Raw genomic sequence first — 24,313 nt, 5'->3', positions numbered from 1 at the left:
TCTAGGGATGCCTGTACCCTCAGCTCGTCCTTTGACTTGATCTTCAAAGAGAGCAGCAGAAAGTCATGTAGGTAACGCAGGCCGTAGTCCAATCTCTCCTCCTCTGAGAGTTTCTGTAAGTGAGCGCCGAGCCGGCTGTTGTTGAAGGCGCTCACAAACTGGAGGATCCTCTCTGTGCCATCCTCTCTTGTTACTGGGATCAAATATAAGAGTAAAACCACACTGTACAAAGTATACCTTATGATCTGTTCAACCAAGACCGAGGCTAACCTGGCATAAATTCTGATTCTTCCCACAGGCTTTCAAGGTGCATTCTGATGAGCCAGCTGAATGGAGCAGAGCAGGGCTGTTCTTCACCATCCAACATGAAGTAGTGCTGCACAAGCACTTCCTGATCTGCCTCACTAGAATTAAAACAATAATGAGGATATCTTTTTTTTTTCGATCTAAATCTTAATGTAATGAAATGACACGTAAAAGTAGCCATGATACCTTTGATTTTGGAGAGGTGTTAGGTCTAAAACCTGAGAATCAGCACAGATGTCCAACCAGAGCTTTGTCAGGCCTCGACTGAGCCGGTTGTCAGAGAGCAGGTCCAGATTTGCGTACCTGTCCATAACTTCCAACATGCTGGCCAAGATTGGAGTCACAGTGGACTGAAGACATCGCCACAGTGTATGCCTTTAGTTGAAAAGACAAAGAAAGGCACTGCTTTGTGAAATCATGAACTAGACACAAGAGACATGCAAATGAATTAAGCCTACACCGCGTTCCAAATTATTATGCAAATTGTATTTTTGGTGTCATAAACATTCAGTTTTTTGTTTTTTTTAATGAAACTCATGGATGGTATTATGTCTCAGGGCTCTCTGGATCACTGAAATCAATCTCAGACACCTGTGATCATTAGTTTGCCAGGTGAGCCCAATTAAAGGAAAACTACTTAAGAAGGACGTTCCACATTATTGAGCAGGACACAGGTTTCAGCAATATGGGAAAGAAAAAGGATCTTTCTGCTGCTGAAAAGCATCAAATAGTGTAATGCCTTGGACAAGTTATGAAAACATTAGATTTTTCATGAAAACTTAAGCATGGCCATCATACATGGGATTAAGAGAGCAGCTGCTAAAATGTCATTACAAAGCAGCAAACAGGTATTTGAAGCTGCTGGTACCTCTGGGGTCCCACCAACCTCAAGGTGTAGGATCCTCCAGAGGCTTGCAGTCATGTATAAACCTACTATTCAGCCACCCCTAACCAATGCTCACAAGCAGAAACGGTTGCAGTGGGCCCAGAAATACATGAAGACTCATTTTCAAATAGTCTTGTTTACTGATGAGTGCCGTGCAACCCTGGATGGTCCAGATGGAGGAGTAGAGGATGGCTGGTGGATGGCCACCATGTCCCAACAAGGCTGCAATGTCAGCAAGGAGGGGGCGTAGTCATGTTTGGGCTGGAATCATGGGGAGAGAGCTGGTAGGCCCCTTAGGGTCCCTGATGGTGTGAAAATGACTTCGGCAAAGTATATAGAGATTCTGACTGACCACTTTCTTCCATGGTACAAAAAGAAGAGCAGTGCCGTCCATAGCAAACTGATCATCATGCATGACAATGCACCATCTCATGCTGCAGAGAATCCCTCTGTGTCATTGGCTGCTATGGACATAAAAGGAAAGAAACTCATGGTGTGGCCCCCATCCTCCCCTGACCTCAACCCTACTGAGAACCTTTGGAGCATCCTCAAGCTAAAGATCTATGAGGGTGGGAGGCAGTTCACATAAAAACTGCAGCTCTGGGAGGATATTCTGACATCTTGCATAGAAATCCAAGCAGAAACTCTCCAAAAACTCACAAGTTCAATGGATGCAAGAATAGTGAAGGTGATGTCAAAGAAGGGGTCCTATGCTAACATGTAACTTGGCCTGTTAAGATGTTTCTTGTTGAAATAGCTTTGATTTCAGTAAATATGACCTCCTAATGCTGCAATTTTTTAGTTCTTTACAACCTATAAAATGTTTTGAAACTCTGTTGTACATAATGATATGGAACAGTGCTTTCTGAGTTTCTTTATTTTTGGAAAAAATCATTGGGAGGTTTGTTCCATAAAATCTGAATTATTCTGTCACTGACTGAAAACAGAGAAAATAATCATTTAGAACGTCGTCTAGAAAGACTGCCAGGCAACTACATGCCTTTACTAGATATGCAATTTCTTGACCGTTAAGTACAATGGCGGGTTGGTTTCTATCAGAGGCATGACGATAGATTCCATAATGACACTCCCAAGATTCAGCTGTAGCATCAAAATCAAGTCACTTTTCAATCACACGACTGGCTAATATCAAATCTTCAATTTAAACTAACCCTTCTCAAACGGTTAACTTTACCTCAGAGTTCCTCCCTCCTGAAGAGCCTGGCGTTTCTTTGCTTCTCTGTTCACCCACTCCTTGGGAGAGCTCATCATTTCTTCTCTTTTTGCCAAGGCTTGTGCTAGTCTACCCATCAGCACCTCCTGGAAGTGAGCTTTAAAGAGCATGCAATTATTTAGATTAACTAAAACCAAACTTATATAATTCATTTGCTGACACAGTAAGAACAGATGATAAATGCTTTTGTAGAAATCCCTAGCTTCACAGAGACACTCCCATTAACCTTTTGTGTGTATTTAGAAGGTTTAAGGCATCAATATTCAGATTAAAACACTGTCATGTGACTTCTTTTACCTCCAATAAGGCCCTGACCAGTTCCCAGAAGAGTCAGAAGGATGTGCATTCGCTGCATGCTCCGAGATGTGGTGTCGTTAGTGTCCCTCAGCAAACCCACAGCTTTTTGAATGCATGATCCCACTAAAGACAGGCTGTGGAGGTGGGCTTTACCCCCATCATCCAGGTGTTCTCCTGAAAAGAAAAAATATAGTTTATATTACTGTTACTTTTACTTTTAAGGATAAAACTAAAATATAGATCATGTTTACGTAGACCTAAAAACAGGCCTTTTGTGTTTACACATGGACAATCAACTTCAAGTGAACCTAAACTACAAAAAGACTAAATCTCAAGAAAGAGCACTGGAAGTGTGAAGCACAACCCAAACACCAAGGTGCACCAACGCTGTTTTCCCTCTCACCCATTCAACCATAGCTACTGGAATAGTAGTGTGCATGTATTCCAAAAGTTTTCGCGTTAACCCATTGCAACAGCTAAAATCCAACCACAGGTTGCCATTTTTGTCTGAAACCAGTTTGGCCTTCATTTCCTTTTGTTATGAAGCTTGTGTTTTTGTGCTAATAAGGTATTCCTACCTGAAGGTGTAGGGTTGAGCAGGTTGCTTACTAGAGTTCCACAGAAAACCAACAAGTTCAGGCTCATGTCATCTGATTCCCTCAGGTCATCAATATGGACCGAGTGCCAGAGTCCTTCATATAAAGACACAGCATCACCTCAGTCTTGTGCTAAATCATGTGTAATGAAGACGATAAACATCCGTAATTCAATACCGATCGTAACAGTCACTCACCTCCTTGGAAGCCAATGTACTGAGACTGACTTGAGATTCTCGAAACCTTCACAATGAAAATCACCCAACAGGGCGGATTCTCCAGGGACATCAAGTAGTTCATGGAGCAATATCTGGAGAAGAATGGCATCATTAAATGTGAAATTGTCTTTTTAACGGTATTTTTCAGTCATGACAGATTTTGCCATGGAGTCGTACTTTGCTGATGCTATGAGCTCGTCACTGCAAAGGGATTCCTCAAGGTCCATCTGGACAAACAAGATGTGTAGCGAATGTTCGGCATTCTGGAGGAACCCTCTGAGACAGAAGGAGAAGTAAGATACATACTAAAAGACAACTAAAATGAGAATTTCTGCCATAATTTGAACAGCTCGTACCGTATCTTGTTACAGAAGGAGACCTCAGTGTCAAACTGGTGCAGCGAGAGCAGGAGGATTTTGCTGGGATGAAGTCCAAGGTCATGGGCTAAACGTCTGACATCTGATCTGGTTAACAAGCTGGAGAATGTTGTAATCTAAGTGGAACCAGAAAAGAGTCAGAGTTCTCAACTTACTGTAAATGTTCAGTTATATTGAAAGCTAAGTTGGAGTGGCAGTTTGAGGCCTACCTCTAGAAATTTCCTCGCCCCTTGATGCGTGTTCAAACTGTCCTCCAAGAAATCTCGAAGGGAATGGTGACGCTGGAGCTGGAAGTACATTCTCTTGAGCTTCTCTTTCTCCTGGTTTGCTAAATCTGAATACTTGAGTCTCAGCACAGCATCAGGGGTTGCACAGTTCAGCAAGAGACATTTAGCTCGCTCGAAGACTTCCTCTTCCTCGTTCATTCCAGCGGACTCAACAAGGTCCTCCGTCTCCATGAGTTCCTCGCTCTCAGACATCACTTTGCTCTCATCTTCACATACCTGAATGGATTCATCTTCATTTCTCTCCAGTGCCTCAAATTCCTGTCCATTTCCTTCAGTCTGTATGTCCATTGCATCATGCATCTCAATATCAGACACCTCTTTTAGTCCTTCAAAATGGGATCCAGGTGTTTCATTTGGTTCACCCTCTTCCAGACAATCATCTTTCTCGATGTGATGGAGATGTCTTTCTGCACTCTCTTCATCTTTTTCTGTTCTTTCTAGAGCCTGTAAGAGGGCGCTGGCACAGGCATCACCATGGTAGCCCACAAAAATATCAGAAGGCTTAAAATCCTCTGATGTTTCACCTGAGAACTCCTTAACCCACTCCTTCAGCTTGTCCAGAACCCTGTGTTGCCATGGTTCCAGATCAGTACTCCTGTCTACCCTGTGCTTTTCAAGCCTATTGATGAGGGGCATGGGAAAGTGCTCGTAGACCTTCTTCTGGTCCTCCACTACCACCAATCTGAAGTTTGCATGGACTCGACATTTGACTCTGTGGGAGCCGAGACCAAGATCAACGTACTGCTGTTTACTGAGGTAAACATAGTACTGGTTCAAAGCATCGTACAGGCTTTCATAAAGATTTTGCATGTTGAGGAGGATGACGGTGCGCCCTGTCTCCATGCACGTTTTCACCCTGTTGACATTGCGGCAGATTTGAGCATATTCCTGATCCTTTGGGAATCCAGAGCCAAAGACAATCTCTGGTGTTGAATAGTCTCCTTTGGCAAAGATCTGTTGCTGGAGGATATGGAGAGCTGCATTGTTGGTGGTCAGCAGCAGGAGGTAGCGGCTCTCCTGGTTTGCGCCATGATCGAGATTCTTTTTCACCATTTGCAAGGTGCTTGGTCTGGGTATTTCTGTTAAGTTTTGGAGAACCTCTTGGAAGAACGTGACAGGGTCAAAATCCTCTGGCTGTCCGCTGAAGTTGCACAAGATGGCCTCTAACAGCTGTTCACCATCTGGCTCTTGCTGTGTGGATTTGACTGCAGCAAAGAGCATTTTTACCAGGCTGTAATAATCTCTTAAACCAAAGAACTGATTCTTTGAGGTTTTATTGCAGATGCGCAGGAAGGCCTTGGCCAGAGGTGGAAAGAGGTGTTTGATCTTCAGGAGAATTTGGCTGGAGGATGAACAGATGCCTTTGGCCGTTTCCACAAGTTCATCCTCACTTGGATCCCATCTGGACACAAATATGCCCCTGTTCATTTTTGCTGGGTCAAGAGCCCAGTTGGAAATGCCAACAAAGCCAACCTTCATGTGGGGATCTGGCCTGTCATTGTCAATGCAACCATCCTCCAAGAGAGGATGAAGCGTCTTCAGGGGCATCTGAGGAGAATCCTCTGCAAGACCTATCTCATCGAGAACAACCACTGAAACATACTCGTCCATGTTTTTGTCTTTCTGGAAACGGGCGCAGTTCCTGAATGTTCCTATGATGCCCTCTGGACTTGAGTGAGGGCTGCACTGGAAGGAAACCATGTGGACTTGCTTCAGTTTCTTGAACAGATCATGGTGGGAGGTCTGTCCCTGCATGGCATCAGCGACCACAGTTTTAGCAAGTGATTTTGAGCTTCCTGGCTTGCCAACAAGAAAGAGGGGAATCCTGAGCTCAATGCACACCACCATGAGGAAGACATTTTCTTTCAGTGCAACATTTTTTGCTATGGTCTCCCTGGTCTGTATGTTCTGGAGGAAGAAATCCTGACAGGATAAAATCACTTCCTGCAATGCTACTGAGGAATGGTAAGGTTTTGGGAAGTACCTGCAGATTACAGAGAGGTACTCATCTTTGGAAATTAGAGATGGGTAGTAGCAGACTCCGACTGAAAGAATCAAACATTTCACTGTTTTATGAAATTCACTCAGACGTGAGCAGTCGTCGAAAAGTACCTCACTGTGCTGGTAAAACCAGATGAGCACTTTCATGGACCTCTCCACATCTCTTAGACTCACAAAGCTGCACTCATTCTTCCGACTGCGCATGTATTTCTGGGATTCCCCCAGCACATGTGAAATGATGTCCTTGCAGATCTCTGGCAAACAATGGTCTTGGACTTTCTTTTGGACTATCTGCTTGATGTAGGAGAGTTCAGTTGAATCACTTAGCTGACCAAAATCCCACACCAGAGAGGCCATGCTTGGAGGCAGAGGATGAACTCTGTACACCAGCTGTCTCAGAGGAACTTTGCCAAGGCGGTCTTCTGTTTCATCTGCCTTCACCCTGTATCCTAAACCTGCACGCTCCAAACGCTCCACCATTTCAGGTGAGTGCTTCCTGTAAGGATTGCAAGCTGCTATTATTTTCAAGCCACTTCTGGGTTTGACAGGCTCTCCCTTCATGGTCTGGTCGCACAGGATTTCTTTGATGGCAAAAATGGCCTCTGTGGTGTTTGCTTCGTCAAAGAACAAAATAGTGTCCAAGTTGTGCATTTTCTGGTTCTTCTCGGCTAGTTTCTCTGCTTCTTTCGCCTTTCTGTAGATCATCTCTGCTGTAGTCCCGCCGTGTACTTTGACAAGGACCATGTTCTCCACTGGTCTCTCCTCTTTCTGTAGAGCACAGAGGAAACTGACTAATCTTGTTTTCCCACAGCCAGTCTCTCCCATGATGACAACAGGAATCCCACACCTGAATCTCATGTGTATGGCCAACATCTTCATCACATTGTCAGCAGTGAGCTCATATGTCGGATCTGGATCAAATCCTTTGGGCATCATTCCTTTCGTTCCAACAACACTTGAAATCCTCTTGATTTTGACAGCCCTTGGCAGCTGGTCAAAGTCCTCAGTGAGAGAGATTCTTTGACTTTCCAAACCTCTAAAAAGTTCTTCAGACATCACATCTTCAATCAGGACCTGGAGACTATGAGGATCAACTGCATTGAGTCTTCTTTGCCTCTGACACAGCTTCACATTGAAGCCGAGGAAAGACATTGAGGATCGGTCAGCATTGAAGAAAATGTACGGGTGGGACTCGTTTTCCCAACGCTTACGAATTGTCAGACGAGCAAGAAGATCCTCTTCCTGACTGTTATCAACGTGCAGCACGGGACTTGCATCCGATGTGTTCAGAGATGGCGAGGCAAAATCTCTCGCCATTAGTATCATGAACTTCACAATAAAGGTTCTGAAACCTGGCAGCTGGTCAGCAAGAAAATCTGGATCACAGAAAATCGAGTTTTCACAGTCTTTCAGTTGTACGTTGAGGAACCAAGAGAAGTTCTTCAGCTCAGCCCAGGAGGGGTCTGTCATCCCGCAGTAAAGCAGAAAGTGATTCAGACAATCAATGGGATCGCCAGCTCTGGATCCTTCCTTGTAGTTAAAATGATCCAGATTCCTGTTGCCTTTGTAGAGCTTTAGGTACTGATAAGGCCTTTGAATTCCCTCACTGCAGAACTCCTGCTCATCCATGAGTGGATCCAAGTTGTGCTTGGATTGAACCCCTCGACTGAGCATCATCTGCATCACTTCCTTGGGTGGTCTACAGTGTATTGTAGGCAGGATGTTGAGAAGTCCAAGTCTTTTCTGGGGGAGCAAATAAAACACATCGGTTTATGAAACAATTGTGGGATGACTTATTGTAGTTATACAGTACTGCACATAAGTTTAAGGCATGTAGGGTGCTAAGGATTCATCATGGGGACCAATGTGCCATGTAGTGGGGCTGGAGGTGGTCTGGGGTGGGGCATGGTCAAGCTCAGTGGCATTTCTTTTGTCTGGGCCTGGTAATACGCCAGAAGACCGCTGGCAGTTTCCTGCCCTACAGGTGTGGACTAAAACAGATCCTTTGTCTCCTGTTTGAGTGCCAATTTCTTTCCCCCATTTTTTAGAATAAGAATGGGGGAAGGAAATTTAAAAAACCACATTTAAAAACCCAAACTGGTACCAAATGACGAGTCATTTGTAAGCCAAATCAACTGGATTTCAAAAAAAGAGATGGATTTCCCATTTCAACAAGAGATGCTGGACAGACATCAGGTGAGGAAACACATGCTAGATCAGAGTGTAATGAGCTAAACCATGGCAAAACTATACTGAACCAAACTGGACTGGTTTGTGGAAACAGACCATACACTAGCATTGTGTGTCATGGCTCGTCCAGTATTTAGACTAAGGCATTTTTTATTCCTGCTTGATGCCATTTCTCTCTGATTTTTTATTCACTTTTTTGCCTGGATTTTTCACTAGTTTCGGGAAGCAAAAGTAGCCTAAGAATTAAGAATGTCTTCTTTTTGCATTTTGATTGCTTAGCATAGTCATAAACAGCTCAAAACATGGCCTTTTGGTAGCATTTCTTTATGCAGAAATTACCTCTTGCCCCCCAAGAGGAGTTCTCTACTGTTGCATGATGTCATCTGCAAAGAATCTGTACTGGACGCTTTGACTTGATATCAATTGTCTTGTTTAACCCTTTATCTGCTGAGTCTAAAAATGGCAATTTGGACATATTTTGTAATTATGGCTGTAAAATAGTCAGGAAATGCCCTAAGTCTGAGAGCTTTGGTCCCTTTTCCCAGGAGTACTTGAACTTGACTTTTCAACATCTGGTTAATGATTATTGCACATTATATGGAATTGTCAGCAGTTTAAAAGAAGAAAACAAAAATGGATTTGTTTTTCATGGCTTTTATGAGAAGAAATTTTGTTATTGCTCATGAGGTTTTGATTTGACATTTGAAATGTGAGCCTATACATGTTTAGGACAATCACCAGTCATTTTTTGAGTCTAGGACTCTGGGTGTGCAAAACACAGTGCAAAAGATAATTATATACATAGGTGACAATTAGTACAAATAAAGGTGGAAAAATGCATTCTCAATATTCTCAAGTAACATATTGTTATTGCACATGACAGACACGCACAAATGCCACTATCTAACGCTATTTTTTGAAAACAAAACACCACTCTCGCTCGCTCTCCTCTTACTCTCTTCCTTCACTCTCCTTTCTCAATCGTCTTCTGCCAAAGCTGTCATTTTCGTGGTGCTGTTTGACATTACCATAATATATATACCACACATCATATATTGCCGGAAAGCACAGATTCTCAGCTCTCTGTCAGTGTTGGAATATTTAGATGGAGCAAACTTTTGAGGAGTTACAGTGTTGAGAATCCGTGTAGCGGTCTCTCGATATTTCTGGTGTTTTGCTTTGGTGTTTTGCTATGAATGCCCACGTCATATGATTGCAAGTACTGTAATGAACCATATATGTGCGCATGCCCACAATTCTCAGCTTTCCAACACCGTTGGAATTTTTCTGATCAGACAAACTTTGACAGAGTTACGGTAATAATACTCCCGACATATAAACGCAGGGCCGGCGCTGGGTCAGTAGGTAAAGGGTTAACCCTTTACCTACTGCCCATTGAAACATCCTATAGCCCGACATTTTAGGAGACATTTTTAGTTGTAAAGAGGCATATAAAAACAAGTCATGATCACAGGAGGCATAACTACCTGTTTAGGCTGGTTTTGAGGGGATGGGTTTGTTCTGAGGATTTCAACAGTTATCAAGTGAGCAGCATTCCTCCTCCAAAGCATGCCATGGCAGTCACTCAAACAGCCCAGAACTAGGAGATGGAACAGGAGCTCCTCCAAACCTGAACGGACCTGGCAAGTTTAAAAAAAAGTCTCAAACACACAGCCAATAAAAGTAAAGCCATTTGCAAGGATCTACGTCTTGATACTTACCCCAGCAGTGTCAATATGCAGAAGAACAGGGTCTTGTTCTCTTAAGGGTTCCAGTTTCTCTGTCAGACTCTTTATCAAAGAGTCTACATCAACAGTGGGCTCTATCAGTCTGATAGTTATGTGTTCTGCTCTGGGAGATTTCTGTCGGAACTTCTCAAACAAGCGATCCACATAGAGTGATTTCCCTGTTTATAGGAAGGTATGCATTATTGAAATGCTATGTAAATTCTCCTTTTTTATTTTTTAAACTTTGTACTGGCTTTATATTAGGGAATCCCATTGTGGGCTAGTCTTACCCACTGCAGGACGTGAAGATGACACCATCCAGACTGAGAGCTGATGTGGAGAAACCAGAGAGACCGGGTTCTGTGAGATCCTGTTTTGTGTGAAGTGATGATGTAGGTATTTCCTTGCAGTCTCTACAGCAAGACTTGCACAAGCCTGCACTTTGTCATTGCTGAAGAAAGAGGGCACATATCTGTGCTGGTGCACCACCGGACTGACTATTACCAAACGATAATGTGGGCTGGCACTTCTCTTCAGACTCTCAAAACGTTCCCCCAAGGCCACACTGACATCATATCCCAGAAGTCCTGGATTGACAAGGGAGTATATCTTCTGACAGTTTTCTCCAGAGCCTTGGCCAAGAGCTCTGTGGAGAAAGATCTCCACCTCCTCCTCTTTGGTCTCCTCTTTGCAGACTAGTACCTCATCAGAAGAGGGCAGAGGTTGCTCCGGACTCTCCATGTAAAAGGAAAGGACAGTGGTGAACACCTCTGCACTGGGACAGAGCACAAGATTTGGTTTTCCCTCCTGTAGGATCTGTGGAAGGTTCCTGATCATGTGTTGCTGGTTCATTTTAGAAAGGTATGACAGGAAGTGGGCCAAAGACTTGATGTCCAGGTGCTCATGGAGGTACTCAGACATGTTCTCCTTGAACTTATACCAGAGCTTTTCAAGGCTGTCTTCATCATGCTTCCTAAAGTCATCAGCTTCACATTTGTTGTCATCATCATCCTCATCTTCTGAGGAAAACTCCATCAAGTCAGGAGTCTCATCCATGAGATTCTTAGTGTGCTCTGCTGAAGTGGTTGTTGAACCTATGCATGTTTCATCCTCAAAGTCAACATCTTCCGGTAAATCATGCTTTTTGCTCATACTGGCTGCTTTTGTGAATGCTGCCCTGACATCAGCCAGAGTGCACAGAGGCTTTATGGGATTGAGTAAATGCCATAACTGTGAAGGGACTGATGCTTTCCCCAGACACACCTTGTGAATCCAGTGGCACAGATAGACCATCTGCTCTGAGGTGTAGTGGTTTAACAAGCTGAAGTTTGAGCGCATCTCACTGATGAAGGAGCGCCACTCTTTCTGGCAGCTATTCATGGAGCGGGCTAGATTTTGCAGCTGCTCAGTCACGCCACCATAGTACACCATCTCTTTACCCCACAAGGACAAGAATGTCACTCTGATGCAAGGTTGATGTTGTGGACAGCATAGGACCTCAGCACTCCATTCTCTGAAGAGCATGTTGCCGGATGTTTGCATTTGAACAAAGATGCCGCCCAGTCTCTGAATTCCTTCAAAAACCTGCAACGCACAGTCAGCAGTTTAAGGATTTACTTAGTACACTTTGTTTTGATGTCATTGGCTCTTTGGCTCTAAGATGAAAAAATATTTAATAGTACTAGCTGACCAATTGACCCTTTGTTGGCTGTCCGACTGTTTGGCTGCCCCACTAATAACAGGACGTCCTGTAACACCTGCAAACTCAGTAATTGCCTGCCAACGTAATACACCACAAATGCAATACAAATCTGCAGCATCAATTTTTTGTTGTGGCCATTTTACAACTGACAGTGGGATCAGCTTAAGCTCAAGCCGCATCAAAAAACTTAGTCATGGAAAGTTTTTGTTTGCCATGAAACAGGAAGTAGCTCAAGCCACATCAAAAAACGTAGTCATGGAAAATTTTTGTTTGCCATGAAACAGGAAATAGCTCAAGCCACATCAAAAAACGTAGTCATAGAAAGTTTTTGTTCCCCATGAAACAAGAAGTGGCTCAAGACACTTTGAAAAAACGTAGTCATGGAAAGTTTTTGTTCGCCATGAAACAGGAAGTATCTCAAGCCACATCAAAAAATGTAGTCATGGTAAGTTTATGTTTGCCATGAAACAGGAAGTAGCTTCCTTTGATTCTTAAAACACTGGTAGAGCTATTAATCTTGAGATATGGATAAGGAGAGGATACATATAAATTTTGAAAAATTCTACAAAATTTCAGGGGTTCCTCTTGAATTAAACCCTCAGGGGTGTTCTTCTTATTCAAATATAAGTAATTTTACAGTTCATAAAGAGCTAATAACAACAATTTTTTTTTGCACATGAACAGAATTCATGGGACAAGACCATGCTAGTTTGTAAAAATCTTATGTCTCTGTTCTTAATAAAGCTAGTTACAATTGAATTTTGAGTGGACAGGAATTTTAATGTCTTGGAAACAATAAAACTAGCTGGGTCAATGTTTGTGTTATTCATGATATCCTCAGAGCAATGATTTAACATATTTTAATCCACTCTGCTAAGACTCTAACCCTGCAAAGCAGATGGATTCGCCTGTTTCCGTGTTTCCTAATGGAGAATCCATCTTGCAAAGCTCCCATGTGAACCGTTTGGGCCCGACTAGAAAGTGAGGACCAATCAGTGACGAGGATCAGTACTTTCAGGCACGGTGGAGTCACCGGCCTCTTGCAAGAAATGGCAAGAGGCCGGTGCAGTTATCGTGAAATTAGCGTGGATGAAGCTATAGCGCCAGTTTTTTTCAGAACTTGACGACATTTCTTCGTGAAAAGAAGAACAAAGAACAGCAGTGAGTTGTTTTCTTCCGAAAACGACAAAAATCATGTACTGACATGTCTACAGTCACCATGTTTCAAGTTATGCAGTTCTCCATGAAGTTTACTCCTCGGTAGTGGCGCACCTCGGTTTGGGGCTACGACGTCACATGTTTTGTTGCTCTGATTGGCCCATAAAGATGTGACAGAGCTTTCATCCAATCACCCTCTGAGCTCTGCCCTTTCCCAAACACCGTCTATAGAAGGTTTTCCAGATGGATGTGTGAGACACCTCCCTCTGGCGAGTCAGGTTACTTAGACTCATGACTCAACTAGAGTTTTAAGACTCTGATAAGCCACTTCCTGTTTCATGGCAAACAAAAATCACCATGATTACAGTTTCTGATGTGGCTTGAGCTTAATCTGACTTGAGCCCACTGGAAGTTATAGAAAAAGGCTTCAAAAACTATGACAACTTTCATTTCATTACATCTGCGGGAAATTATTACAATTTCTAAAGCTGGAAATTGTTTATCTTCCAACAAGGATAAACTATTATTGCAAATGTGGTTGCAAAAATGATTACATTTTGTGGAATTGTTACATTAAAAATTGCTGATTCATGTTATATTTGTGGTATTTTACAATTATGGGCAGTTGTTAGGTTTACATTCCCTCTGACAGCAACCAGTGCTAGGCTACTTCCTGTTAGACAAACTTTTGCAGAGGCAGAGTCTTTTCTTTGTGATCAGGAGAAACTGTGGCCTTAGTTTGGTTAGATCACAATGGCCAAGAGCATATGAGCGTCTGGGGTGTCCCAGGCTAGAAAAATTATAATTTTGCTGTCAGATTGGACATTATAATGTGGTACTTTGGAGGCTTATGGTACTAGTCTCAAGTGGACACTTCAAAATTTGTCATTTGAAGTACTTTGGTATCGCTTGCTTCAATCTTAGAGTCCTCATTACCAACTCTTTATTACAGGGCATTCTTTAAAACACTCTTATTTAGTTGTTTACTCAGAAAGGTGTACACACAGTTCAAATATCTTCTGTATAACCCTGAGTAAAACATTCATAAGATAACACGTTAGTTTCACGGATTATTTTAAAAGCCTCTGACCTCTGTGAACCTGTTGACTTGCTCCCTGCCGTGCTCGCCCTTTGACGACATGAGCATGAGTTTGTTCTGGAGCTCCAGCAGCTCTTCAAGCTTGTACTTCTTCTCTTCTCTGCCCTTCCTCACTGTGACATGAATCATGTTTTGGAGGCATCTCTATCAAAATAAACAAAAACACGCCTCATTAATTACATATTAAACCCTACGAATCAGGCATCTGTTGACTTCACTCTTACCTTCTCTGTGTTTCTATCAGACCAGCCAATGTGATAAACTCCATGAGCATTAATAGAAGAAGCTAGAGAGAGAGAGGACTGCTCCACAGAGCCATGGGTCTCCTTCAGTGCTTTGAGCCAGCTCAACAGTCGGGTAGACTCTCTCTGCAGAACAATTTCAGAGGCATCATTGTCACACGGTTATAACCATGACTTTATGATCCGCATATAAATAAGGAAAGAGTTCATACCAGTTTGTCAGGAAGCTTCTCATCTCTGCTTTGGGTGTCCCACACCTGCTGAGCACACCTCATGAACTCCTCAAAGCTTGCACGGGGGGAGAGAGAGTACAACAGAGGAGAATAGCCCATGACGGCATCATGGAAACAGGCAACCTGGTCGATCTCTGTGTCATTCTCTCCAGCAGATATGGAGGCCAGGTCCACATAGACCTTCACATCACTCATATCTGTGAGGGAGATGGAGAAGTTAGCAGAGAACTAACAAAACAAAAGACATTATTTTATCCAAAAAAGTGTCTTACTTTTCAGGTTTTCCTTGACCCAGGTGATCAGAGTCTGACTCTTTAGAAACTCTTCCAGACAGGCCGTTTGCTGCCTGGTGACTGAGGAGAGATGCTGTTTGGCACGGAAGAGGTCTTTACTGAGAGAGCCCAGGGATCTTTGCCTGAACGTGGTCTCTTCCTGTTAAATCACAATACACATATTTTATAAGACTAATGTTTATATTTTTAAGAAAATAACAATTTGCATCTTTCTTCGCAAAAGGATATCCCATTTCACTTCTTCTTTTCACGTTGAAAAAACTTGACTTGAAGCAACTGTAATGCAAAATTTATACTCCACATTACACATTACATCAAATTACACTTATTGTACACCATATTCACCTGACATGTCCAGAAATCTTGTTTCAAGATATAAAAAGAAAAAAATATCAGGTCTATCAGGCATGCAACCTATCCTCATGGCTTAAAATGTGATGATCTATCTTACTTGTATATCACATCTAATTTTAATAGAACCAACAAGAGAATCATTTTTATTTTTTAAAAGCTTATTACTAAATATGCTCTTACTATATTTTTCCAGTTGTATATCTTGAAATAAAACGTCTATCTGGACTTTAAAGTTAATGTTGTTTATTGTAAGTGCAATGAGATATTTCTTATGAGAAATTTTGCAAATTCACTTACTAAGATTTGAGTGTTTGCAGTAGAATTTCTGATATTTGTCATTAAATCCTAAACTGTATATCAGAATATCAATCTAAAATGTTCCACTGTATACATTTTGAAATGCCTGATATGTCTTTTCAGCTCTCCCCTTTACAAATCAATACTACAGTGGCCCTAAGGGTCAAAACAAAAAGTAATGCAAAGTACCTAAAGTCATTTCTTTTATCATTAGGTAAATAAACGCCACCCAACATACATAATGTGTGTCTTGTTTTGGTTTCCCCATTAAATTACATTTAACTGCAGATCAAATGAGTTTTACCATCTGGCTGAGACTGTAAATCTCACTGAAGTCTCCGGACAGCTTCAGTCTTTCAGCAATCTTCAGAATCACACTGGCTGCCACCGCCGCGTCATGTAGCTGTCGATACTCCTGGATCTGACCGAGCCTGACCTCCACCCAGCCCTCTCCAGGTCTAAACCCTTCTGACTCATTCAACATCTCTGACATCAGACGCAGCTCTGTCCTCAGTAGCTTCCCATCTCCTTCGTCACCAGAGTCCACTAAAACCTGATCAAGCCGCTCAAAAGTGATGCTTGCGTTGGCGATGCTGACACCAATGTGACAGAACTCTGTCAGCAGTGGCTTCCAGATGTTCTCACAAATCTGTGTTAGGCTGACTGGAACAGGAGCTGGGGTGGGCTGCCTCGCTGATGCCAAAGCTGTGGCGCCATTGACCCAGAAGGACAGAATCAGGTTGCTGTGATGCAGTCTGTGCATCTCACTGGCCATCTTCAGGGTGTTCAGGCTGGTCTTATACCAGAGGATCTGTGGAGGCCCGATTTTCCCCAAGGTCCCGTCAGCATCGAAGGACTGAACGAGCACCAGTTGGTTCAGGCTCACAGTTTGGAGATCTGCAATGTGCTGCTCCTCAAGTGCTGACATCTCAGGAACTGGTTGAACAAGAATCATATTATTAAAGCAACATTTGATGACAATTTCAGCTACGAACAGTAACCTTTTCAGCTGTTCATATACGCTAAAACAGTGTCATATTTGCCTGAAAATGCAGAGTTATAAAAAAGATTCCAAACATTTGAAAACATCATTCTGCCCATTGTTGTGTGAACCTGCCTGACATAGTTCCTCCTGAAATCTGTTCCAAAGTTTGTATTTAACATTGTCAGGCAATGGCCCTTTTGTACATGACATCACACCGTCTGTCCTATCCAATCCTGCCCTAATTAGGGGGGCAAAAGGGGCATGTTCCTCACTGGATTCTGGTGCTAAATGAACACTCATATCCATAAATTCCCTGTAGTAATCTCTGTAGTGCATATTTTGGACAAGGAAAGTTTAGAAAGCTTAAAATGTCATTATCAGACACCTGCAAATCATTTTTTAAAGGGTAAAGCAGCATTTTCCATAGCAACTTTTTATTTGTAACAGAAGCAATGAATCGGCTAATGCTAATACTGACAAAAGCCAGGGTTATGATTTAAAACATGACCATGTTTACTGGTGACTTTTAGCTGAATGAGATGTTGAAATCAGAAAGAGGCCTCTTTTCATCTGCGCACCATATTTTTACATTTCAGTGAAAAATTAAGCAGGGGTATTCATATGGACAGCTATGTAGGCATCAAGGCTTTGATTTTCTTACTCTCTGTTACTTTTTTGGGGTACCCTAATATTACCTAACCGTCAACTAAAATGCACAGTATCCTAATGTCAGCAGCAGTTTTTTTGCATCAGTGAGCAACGCCACAGTAGTCATGAGTCTGCGAAGGATCAAAAGTAGGTGAACTACAACAGTAACGCTGGACTCTTGAGTTGCTCATTCCCAGCCCGCATTTTCTTGAAAGTTACTTACTTTGTAGTCTTTCAGGGTAATTCCTTTTTCAGTGGTTTGCTTTTTTGTGTAAACATCACTCAAAGAAAATAGTCCACAAAAACTCAACCAGCAAACTGTCATACTTCAGTCCTAGTTTTACTACTGTAAAATTTGGTGCACTTTTGATATCTGTTTTTTCATCTACAAAGTTGTCTGTATCCTTTATACCAGGGGTTCTCAATCTTTTCCGCCAGTGTCCCCCCAAATAAAGGTGCCAGAGACCAGGGAACCCCACTGAACCTGAAGGTGGTTGAACACAGCCATGCACATTTTCAAGAGTAGTCAATTCAAGATATTATTATTATTATTATTATTCAAGATATTATTAGTCATGTGCAGACAAGGCTGTCCAAAAGGGGGTATAAAAGGGAGAGCTTTCTGTGGTCAAGCCAAACTGTGGGCTCATGGAATTCAACAAAACTATGGTCTATTGTAAAGTTAAGCTGTGATATCCATATTTTACATTTAACTTTAAAAAATAACTACTCTTATTTAAAAAAACAAGTCTCTTTTTCTTAATTGTTTGTGTAGTATAGCCTTTTTAAAAATGTAAATCTATTTTGTTAAAAAATAAAGAATTAAAATGGGTTAAATATTTAAAAAATGGGTTAATAATAGCAAATAAAATAGTGGAAATGGTGATGAAACTGGAAAAGGGTTGGCAAAAATTATATAAGAATGGCAAAAAAAAGGCAAAAGTGGGTTACAGTGGCGAAAATGGGCATAAATAGTGGTATAAAGGAATTAAAAAGTGGCTGAAAAGGTTTAAATTGGCAAAAATGGGTGGAAATCTGGTGAAATGGGAAGAAAAAATTGATATACACTGGCCATAAACAGTGCTAACTGAGAAAGAAAAAATAGGCAGATGTTGGCAGAATTGGTCAAACTGGCAAAAATGGGCATATCAGATAGTGAAATGTGGGTAAAATTGGGAAAAATTTGGCATAAAAGTGGTAAAATGGGGTTAATGGTGGCAATAATGGGTTAACAAGTTAATATTTGGCAAAATTGGTGTAAAGTGGCAACAAAATATTTGCAGGTTTTTTAGTAGGGAATGTGGAGACCCCTCTTAATGTCTCACCACCCTCAAGGGGGTCCTGACCCCAAGGTTGAGAACCACTGCTGTATACCAATGTGACCAATATACCAGCATGAGACCTTGCTGTCATCACCACATGTAGGCTATTGACATTTTCATACACTGCTGTGATTGAAAATTCAACTCATTCAACTTCTCTACTGCTAACAGTCTGGTGGAATACATAATGATACAGAGCAGGCCAGCGGGGGTTAACACCTCTTTTTAATCCCTTTTTTTCCCTTGTTAGGACTTAATCAAGCATTTAAAGAAAACATGAAGTTTACCGTAAAGGAAACAAAGCTTCTGGAGCACTGGCCTGACTGAAAATATTACTTAGTCAAGGACAACTGACCATTAGAGAAGAACAGTGACTCATGAGTTGTGATCCGGTCTCACAATGACCACTGCAGGCTAAGAATTCTGTACTAAAGCTTGTAGAAGCACAAACTTCAGCTGGTGAAAGCAGATGCACAGGAAGAGCTCAGTGTGGACTTCACAGAACAAAAAGAAAATTTTTAGTGGCAAGTCGCCTTTGGGAGACTCCAAAAAGCAGCTATGGCTTTTTTTTTTTTTTTTTACAGATTTTACAGTATTAGTGTTTCTTACCTGTGATGCTTTCTGTCACCTTTGCTATCATCTTTATCAGCGTATCCATCTGCTGTTTCCGCAGCATGAAAGAGTTCAAATCCTTCTCTCTCTGAGCCAAAACAATCTCAGCATTCACAGAAACAACCTCAGAGTCTGAGTTTTTCTTGTCTGTAGGACAAAATCACAAAAACATAATATCATTAATAGACCTTTACCATATATGAAAAAAGTGCTGTCTGAAGGTAATGTGATCCTTGCTTGAAGAATGACTTACATAAAAATGTTCTATACAAACATTTTGAATTGCATAAATAATAACAATGCATAAAAATCAATATTGCTGAAAATCATCAGTCATAATGTAGTGAAAGGTTTTATTGTGATGTGAGCTTGGTGAGGTTCATACACTGCTGGCAAAGCCTCTTGAACTGGTCTTGATACTTCAGGCAGGTCTGCAGGTGACCCAGGTGAATATTTCCTTTGAGCAGAGACTTGAGCAGAGATTGGAGAGAAACCAGAGAGCTGTGAAGGACTAGTCCTGCAGCTTCATCCATGCGGACCGACTTCCAATCATCTGAGCAAAGACCAGCATGGTTACCATCACAAAAAGTTGACGAACATGAGTTAATAACAGCGGTTACATTTCATGAAGAAGAAATTTACCTTGAGACAGGAGGTGGTTGACAGCAGACTGAGGATGCAGCAGCTGGATGACAGAGTTGTCTCTGAATCGAGCTGCAGACTCGACTACAACAGCAGACAGGACAGCTTCAGGGAGATCCTTCACCTTAGAGCTGAGACTCCGCAGCAGATCCCCCTCCTGTCCTCTCTAAAACATGGATGTATCATCTACCATGTTAACTCCTAACTAAAATACTTGATTGAGCAAAAATCGATTCCCTTTTTACCGACCTGGCAGATTGTCTTGATTGCAGATTGACACAAATCTTCAAAACAGGCCCGTAAATCATCATGGCTTTTCCCGATGGAGGCTGAGAACGAGTCGTGACAGCACAGCAGAACTTTATCCTCCTCTGTTGCCTGCAGAAAAAAAAAAAACAACTTAAATTGCACTGGGTTACATCAGCTTCAGTTCTGATAAATAACTGCAAAAATAACTGGTTAGTTTGGACATTGAGGTCTAGTAGTTAAGATGAGCTCTACTTCTCCATGGTGCGAACAAAAAATGACAACGACAGATCCAAACTCAACAAGTTTAAATGTAGGATTTGTGTGAACTTCACACAACTTTACACAGGAAAAATATATTTTACATCAACCTATGACTGACCTTAGAAAGCCTCTTTTTTAGGTCTTTTTTCAGGCTCTGGCTCCAGCGTGATGAAACGTCTCCAAAAGAGCTTTCAGCCTTTAGCAGAGCGTCCCACATCTGAAAATTATATAAAGGACAAAAGAGAATTTAAAAATGTTTTTACTGTGTGATTTAGAAGTATGTAAAATAAAGCTTTCTTTGGGACTCTAGCAGTGCTTTATTTTTGCAAAATACTGTAAATGTAAACAAATATCGCACCAGCCTCAGCTCCTCACAAACTCAGTCCCTGCACTCCCAGATCTCTAAGTAATGAAACAGCTGATCTTGCTGCAAACCCTCTACATCCCACTTCTACTGGAGAAGTCCTAACTTTCCATCCTTACTGTTCAGCCTCTGCTCCTAACTCTGCATATCTATCTTTTTCTTTTCATAAGCTTCCTCCACAGAATCCTCCCAGCTCTGTAAAATAAACTGTATGCTTACTAGCAGACCACAGCAATATGTCAGACCTCAGATTAGTGCAAACCAACATCTGTGGCACAAGTTTCCCTCCCAAATCTACCCGCATCTTCCTGTCCTAGCTCCTCTAAACTGTCCCGCTCCCTGCTTGCATCCTACAGTCTCTTACAGCCATAGCTAGCTAAGGACACAGAGGAGCTTTAAGGATGCACTGACAGCTCAACACATGTCTTATTGTGGTAACTGCCATGAGTCATGTAAATACTGAAAAACAGAAAATAAATACAACATAGGTATAGTCATTTTAAAAATTCTGTATCGTATCTTTAAGAAGAGTGTGACATTATCTACCAGTAAACATTCTCACACTGCTTACCTCGATTTCTTTTGGATAGCTGAGGGATTTTGAAGGAGCAATGAGGGGTTTTTGCAGCAGTTCATCTCTCCACTCGCTGATTCTCTGCTGCACTGCAAACAGCTCCTCCACTACTTTCTGCCTCAAAGTCTCGAACTCTTCTGCTGGGGACTAAAACGTGCAGAATGAAGTAAACTGTGGCAAAGAAGATGGATAACAAACACAGAGTGGAGATTTATACCTCATTCCTCAGTGCAGCTTCTAGAATCTCTGCCAGTTTCAGCAGGAGCTGGTAGGACAGGACTACAGACTGAAATCCAGAGACAAATCTCGCGATGCGGCACGTGTTCTTCACCACACTGACGCTGCTCATGAAGGCGGGTTTTATATTCCCTGATTCAACGATACTACAAAAAGAAAGCAAGAGTAGTAAGAAGCACAAAACCACTGAACATCAGAGGAACATAAAGAATATCCCATGATGTTTACCTCTGCTTTTCTTTGTCTACCTTCAGCAGTATGAGAGTCAAAGTTTTCTGAAGGTAGAAAGGGAAAGAATATCACTGTTATGTTGATAAAATAAGTAATTTATAGATAAAGCTGCCAGCATTAACACTGATGACAGAGTTTTTGTCTGGATGAGCCACCTTCAGACTCTCCTGCCTTCTGTTGTCGTCTCCACATTGTCTCAGTCTGTACATGGTGCTCTGGATCAGCTGTTCTGCAGGGACTTGTATCAGCTCTGAAAACTCTGATAAATCTTCAAATGTAACCAGAGATAACCAGCTGATCTGAAGCAGAGGCATCTGTTTAACCAGACACAAGTGAGTCTGGATCAAAGTCAGCATCCTCCTGTAAGAAGAAATAACATTTACATTAAAGTATGCTCACTTTTAAGTCAGAAAGGCTGATGTTGCCGAGCCTGACTCACTTTCTTTTGTCAGGATAGGACTCGACGTTCTCCCTGAACTTTCTGAAAAGGACATTTTGTAGTCCTGACCAGTTCTCCTCTTCGACAGCTGGACCCACTTCTGCTGCATCGCCTCCTCGCTGTCTGAGTCTGAATAACAGAGGAACGAGGAGGACGAGCTCGGACACCGTCTGCTGGACACAGAGGTTCATCAGACCCAACACAGTGCTGGAAGAGAGGCAGAAGAGGGAGACATAGGCTGAAGAACACATACTCACACGCTCTCATGCTACAAGGCTAGATTTATGATAAATTCCATACATAACTGTCCTTACATGTACCACTGACGTTAAAGCCCATAGATGTCAATTCAGGCTTTCCAATGCCCCTTATGAATATTTTAGAGAATATAACTGGGGATTACAGCAGGGAAAATAAGTAAATAAATGTTTGCAGTCTGCTGTTTTTCATGTTAAGCTCACAGAATATTAGTTTACATAGATCAAGTCTTGTCCTTATTTTATGTCCAAAGATTTTTAGCATTATGTGGAAATGTTCACTGAATCTTTTTGACTGTTTCTGATGTTGTGGGAATACAAACTCAAAGGTATGTTCAGTTGAAAGAAAAGACATTAAAGAGCCAGACAGAGTTCTATCTATTTGAGAATACAGATTGAAATCTGTCAGGTAAATACCAACATGCACACCGGCAGGCGCACCTAGCTCTAAAAGGGAATGAGGACTGGCAATCTGTGTTTATTCATGAGCAAACCCCCTTCCCTAACGAACAACCACTGAGCTTGAAAACCGTTTAAACATTTCACAGCTCAACTTTCTCTTCATCAGACTTAAAGCCAAACTTACTATTGCGGATTATGGAAAGAGCTGAGCAGCTCGTCCAGGCTTTTCTTGTCCATGGCAGTCTCTGAGGACACCAGGAGACACAGCTCAGCCCAGCCTTTCACCCCCAGGTTGATGTTACACTTTCTGGTCACCATGAAAACAGAAAGGCCCAGAACAAGAGGACCAATGCTCCTAAAGCTGCTGGGAAATTTCATGTTTGACTCTCCTTTTAGGATCTGAACCAGAGTTTCTGAAACCAGCTCTGACGTCTGCAAACAGAAAGAATGAAATTACAATAATAAACTTTTTAACTCATGTTCTGACTTCTTTGTACACCGACCTTGATCACCGGAGGCTGTGAATTATCTGGAAACTTCATCCTTTGGTGTGCAGAACTGAGACTCCACATGAAGTGAATCAGTTTGTCACACAGGCTGTCAGTGCTCTGTTTGTCCGATGGCGTCCAGTTCTGGAAGATTCTGCCCAGCAGCTCTCTGGCTGAGGTCTGCCAGACGTCTGATATCTCCACACCTTTCGGTTTCATCCATCCAACCATCTGAAGTCCAGTCTGAAACAAATTCTGCATTGTGGATCCAGCCTCCAGACGGCTGATGAAGCCTTCATAAAGGTGCAGCTCTACAAGACAGAACCAGATCAGTTTATGTCAAAGAGACAACCAACAGGAATACGTTTACACACTGAAACTAAATGGTTTACTCATCCTACCTTTTCCACTGAAAGGAATCTGAACACGTCTGGTAGCAGTTCCTGAAATCTCTTTGTGTCGCTGCTTCACACCGTACCAATACGTCAACCAGCTGCCTCTCAAGCCTCTGTCTTCAACAGAGAGACTCGCCTCTACCAGATAACCTTCCTGTTTCAGTCCACTAAACAGAAGACAAAAGATTTCTTTTAAAAGACAGCTTCATGCAAGCGGAAACACTGACAGTATCAGGGTGAAAGCAGTGATTGTAATGTTTTCACAAGAATTGGAACATTTGAAATACTAAATATTGAAGATAACATGAGATATAGAGTCACAGTAATCATAGAGATCATAGAGATCATTTTGTAGGGTGACTGGTAACTTCATGGTAGACCAATTCAGACATAAAATGTGGACCAATCAGGAAAAAAAGTTTCAGGCCAAGCCAATCTGCATTTAAAATACTTCTCATGCAAATATAAAACCTCCTCATGCACATATAAAACCTACTTGTGCACATTTAAAGCCTCCTCATGCACATATAAAACATCCTAATGCAAATATAAAACATCCTCATGCGCATATAAAACATCCTCATGCACATATAAAACCTCCTCATGCACACATAATATCTTCTCGTGCACATACAAAACCTCCTCATGCACATACAAAACCTCCTCAGGCACATATAAAGCCTCCTCATGCACATATAAAACCTCCTCAT

General features: G+C 41.9%; 1 protein-coding gene across 2 annotated transcripts in view; it reads right to left on the bottom strand.

Annotated features, from left to right (window-relative positions):
- The window catches only part of rnf213b (ring finger protein 213b), a 50,698-nt gene that overhangs the window by 23,350 nt on the left and 3,035 nt on the right, over positions 1 to 24,313 (bottom strand). For both annotated transcript variants that reach the window (XM_041815408.1, XM_041815409.1), the window contains 31 exons: positions 23,610 to 23,770; positions 23,224 to 23,519; positions 22,905 to 23,152; positions 22,062 to 22,268; positions 21,778 to 21,982; positions 21,620 to 21,666; positions 21,372 to 21,537; positions 21,152 to 21,301; positions 20,335 to 20,433; positions 19,956 to 20,084; positions 19,707 to 19,872; positions 19,450 to 19,617; positions 19,062 to 19,211; positions 15,802 to 16,433; positions 14,826 to 14,985; positions 14,533 to 14,750; positions 14,303 to 14,446; positions 14,070 to 14,222; positions 10,410 to 11,703; positions 10,114 to 10,298; positions 9,880 to 10,032; positions 4,124 to 7,945; positions 3,894 to 4,030; positions 3,715 to 3,813; positions 3,517 to 3,629; positions 3,302 to 3,415; positions 2,724 to 2,897; positions 2,388 to 2,523; positions 493 to 681; positions 271 to 404; positions 18 to 193 (listed from right to left, as the gene is read on the bottom strand). In XM_041815408.1, coding sequence (XP_041671342.1) covers positions 18 to 193; positions 271 to 404; positions 493 to 681; positions 2,388 to 2,523; positions 2,724 to 2,897; positions 3,302 to 3,415; positions 3,517 to 3,629; positions 3,715 to 3,813; positions 3,894 to 4,030; positions 4,124 to 7,945; positions 9,880 to 10,032; positions 10,114 to 10,298; positions 10,410 to 11,703; positions 14,070 to 14,222; positions 14,303 to 14,446; positions 14,533 to 14,750; positions 14,826 to 14,985; positions 15,802 to 16,433; positions 19,062 to 19,211; positions 19,450 to 19,617; positions 19,707 to 19,872; positions 19,956 to 20,084; positions 20,335 to 20,433; positions 21,152 to 21,301; positions 21,372 to 21,537; positions 21,620 to 21,666; positions 21,778 to 21,982; positions 22,062 to 22,268; positions 22,905 to 23,152; positions 23,224 to 23,519; positions 23,610 to 23,770 — 10,225 coding nt within the window. The remainder of the gene's footprint in view (positions 1 to 17; positions 194 to 270; positions 405 to 492; positions 682 to 2,387; positions 2,524 to 2,723; positions 2,898 to 3,301; positions 3,416 to 3,516; positions 3,630 to 3,714; positions 3,814 to 3,893; positions 4,031 to 4,123; positions 7,946 to 9,879; positions 10,033 to 10,113; positions 10,299 to 10,409; positions 11,704 to 14,069; positions 14,223 to 14,302; positions 14,447 to 14,532; positions 14,751 to 14,825; positions 14,986 to 15,801; positions 16,434 to 19,061; positions 19,212 to 19,449; positions 19,618 to 19,706; positions 19,873 to 19,955; positions 20,085 to 20,334; positions 20,434 to 21,151; positions 21,302 to 21,371; positions 21,538 to 21,619; positions 21,667 to 21,777; positions 21,983 to 22,061; positions 22,269 to 22,904; positions 23,153 to 23,223; positions 23,520 to 23,609; positions 23,771 to 24,313) is intronic.

The sequence above is a fragment of the Cheilinus undulatus genome, linkage group 20, assembly GCF_018320785.1.
Source record: "Cheilinus undulatus linkage group 20, ASM1832078v1, whole genome shotgun sequence".
Taxonomy (NCBI): domain Eukaryota; kingdom Metazoa; phylum Chordata; class Actinopteri; order Labriformes; family Labridae; genus Cheilinus; species Cheilinus undulatus.
The sequence above is the reverse complement of the archived record's forward strand: the minus strand, read 5'-3'. Positions and strand labels throughout refer to the sequence as shown.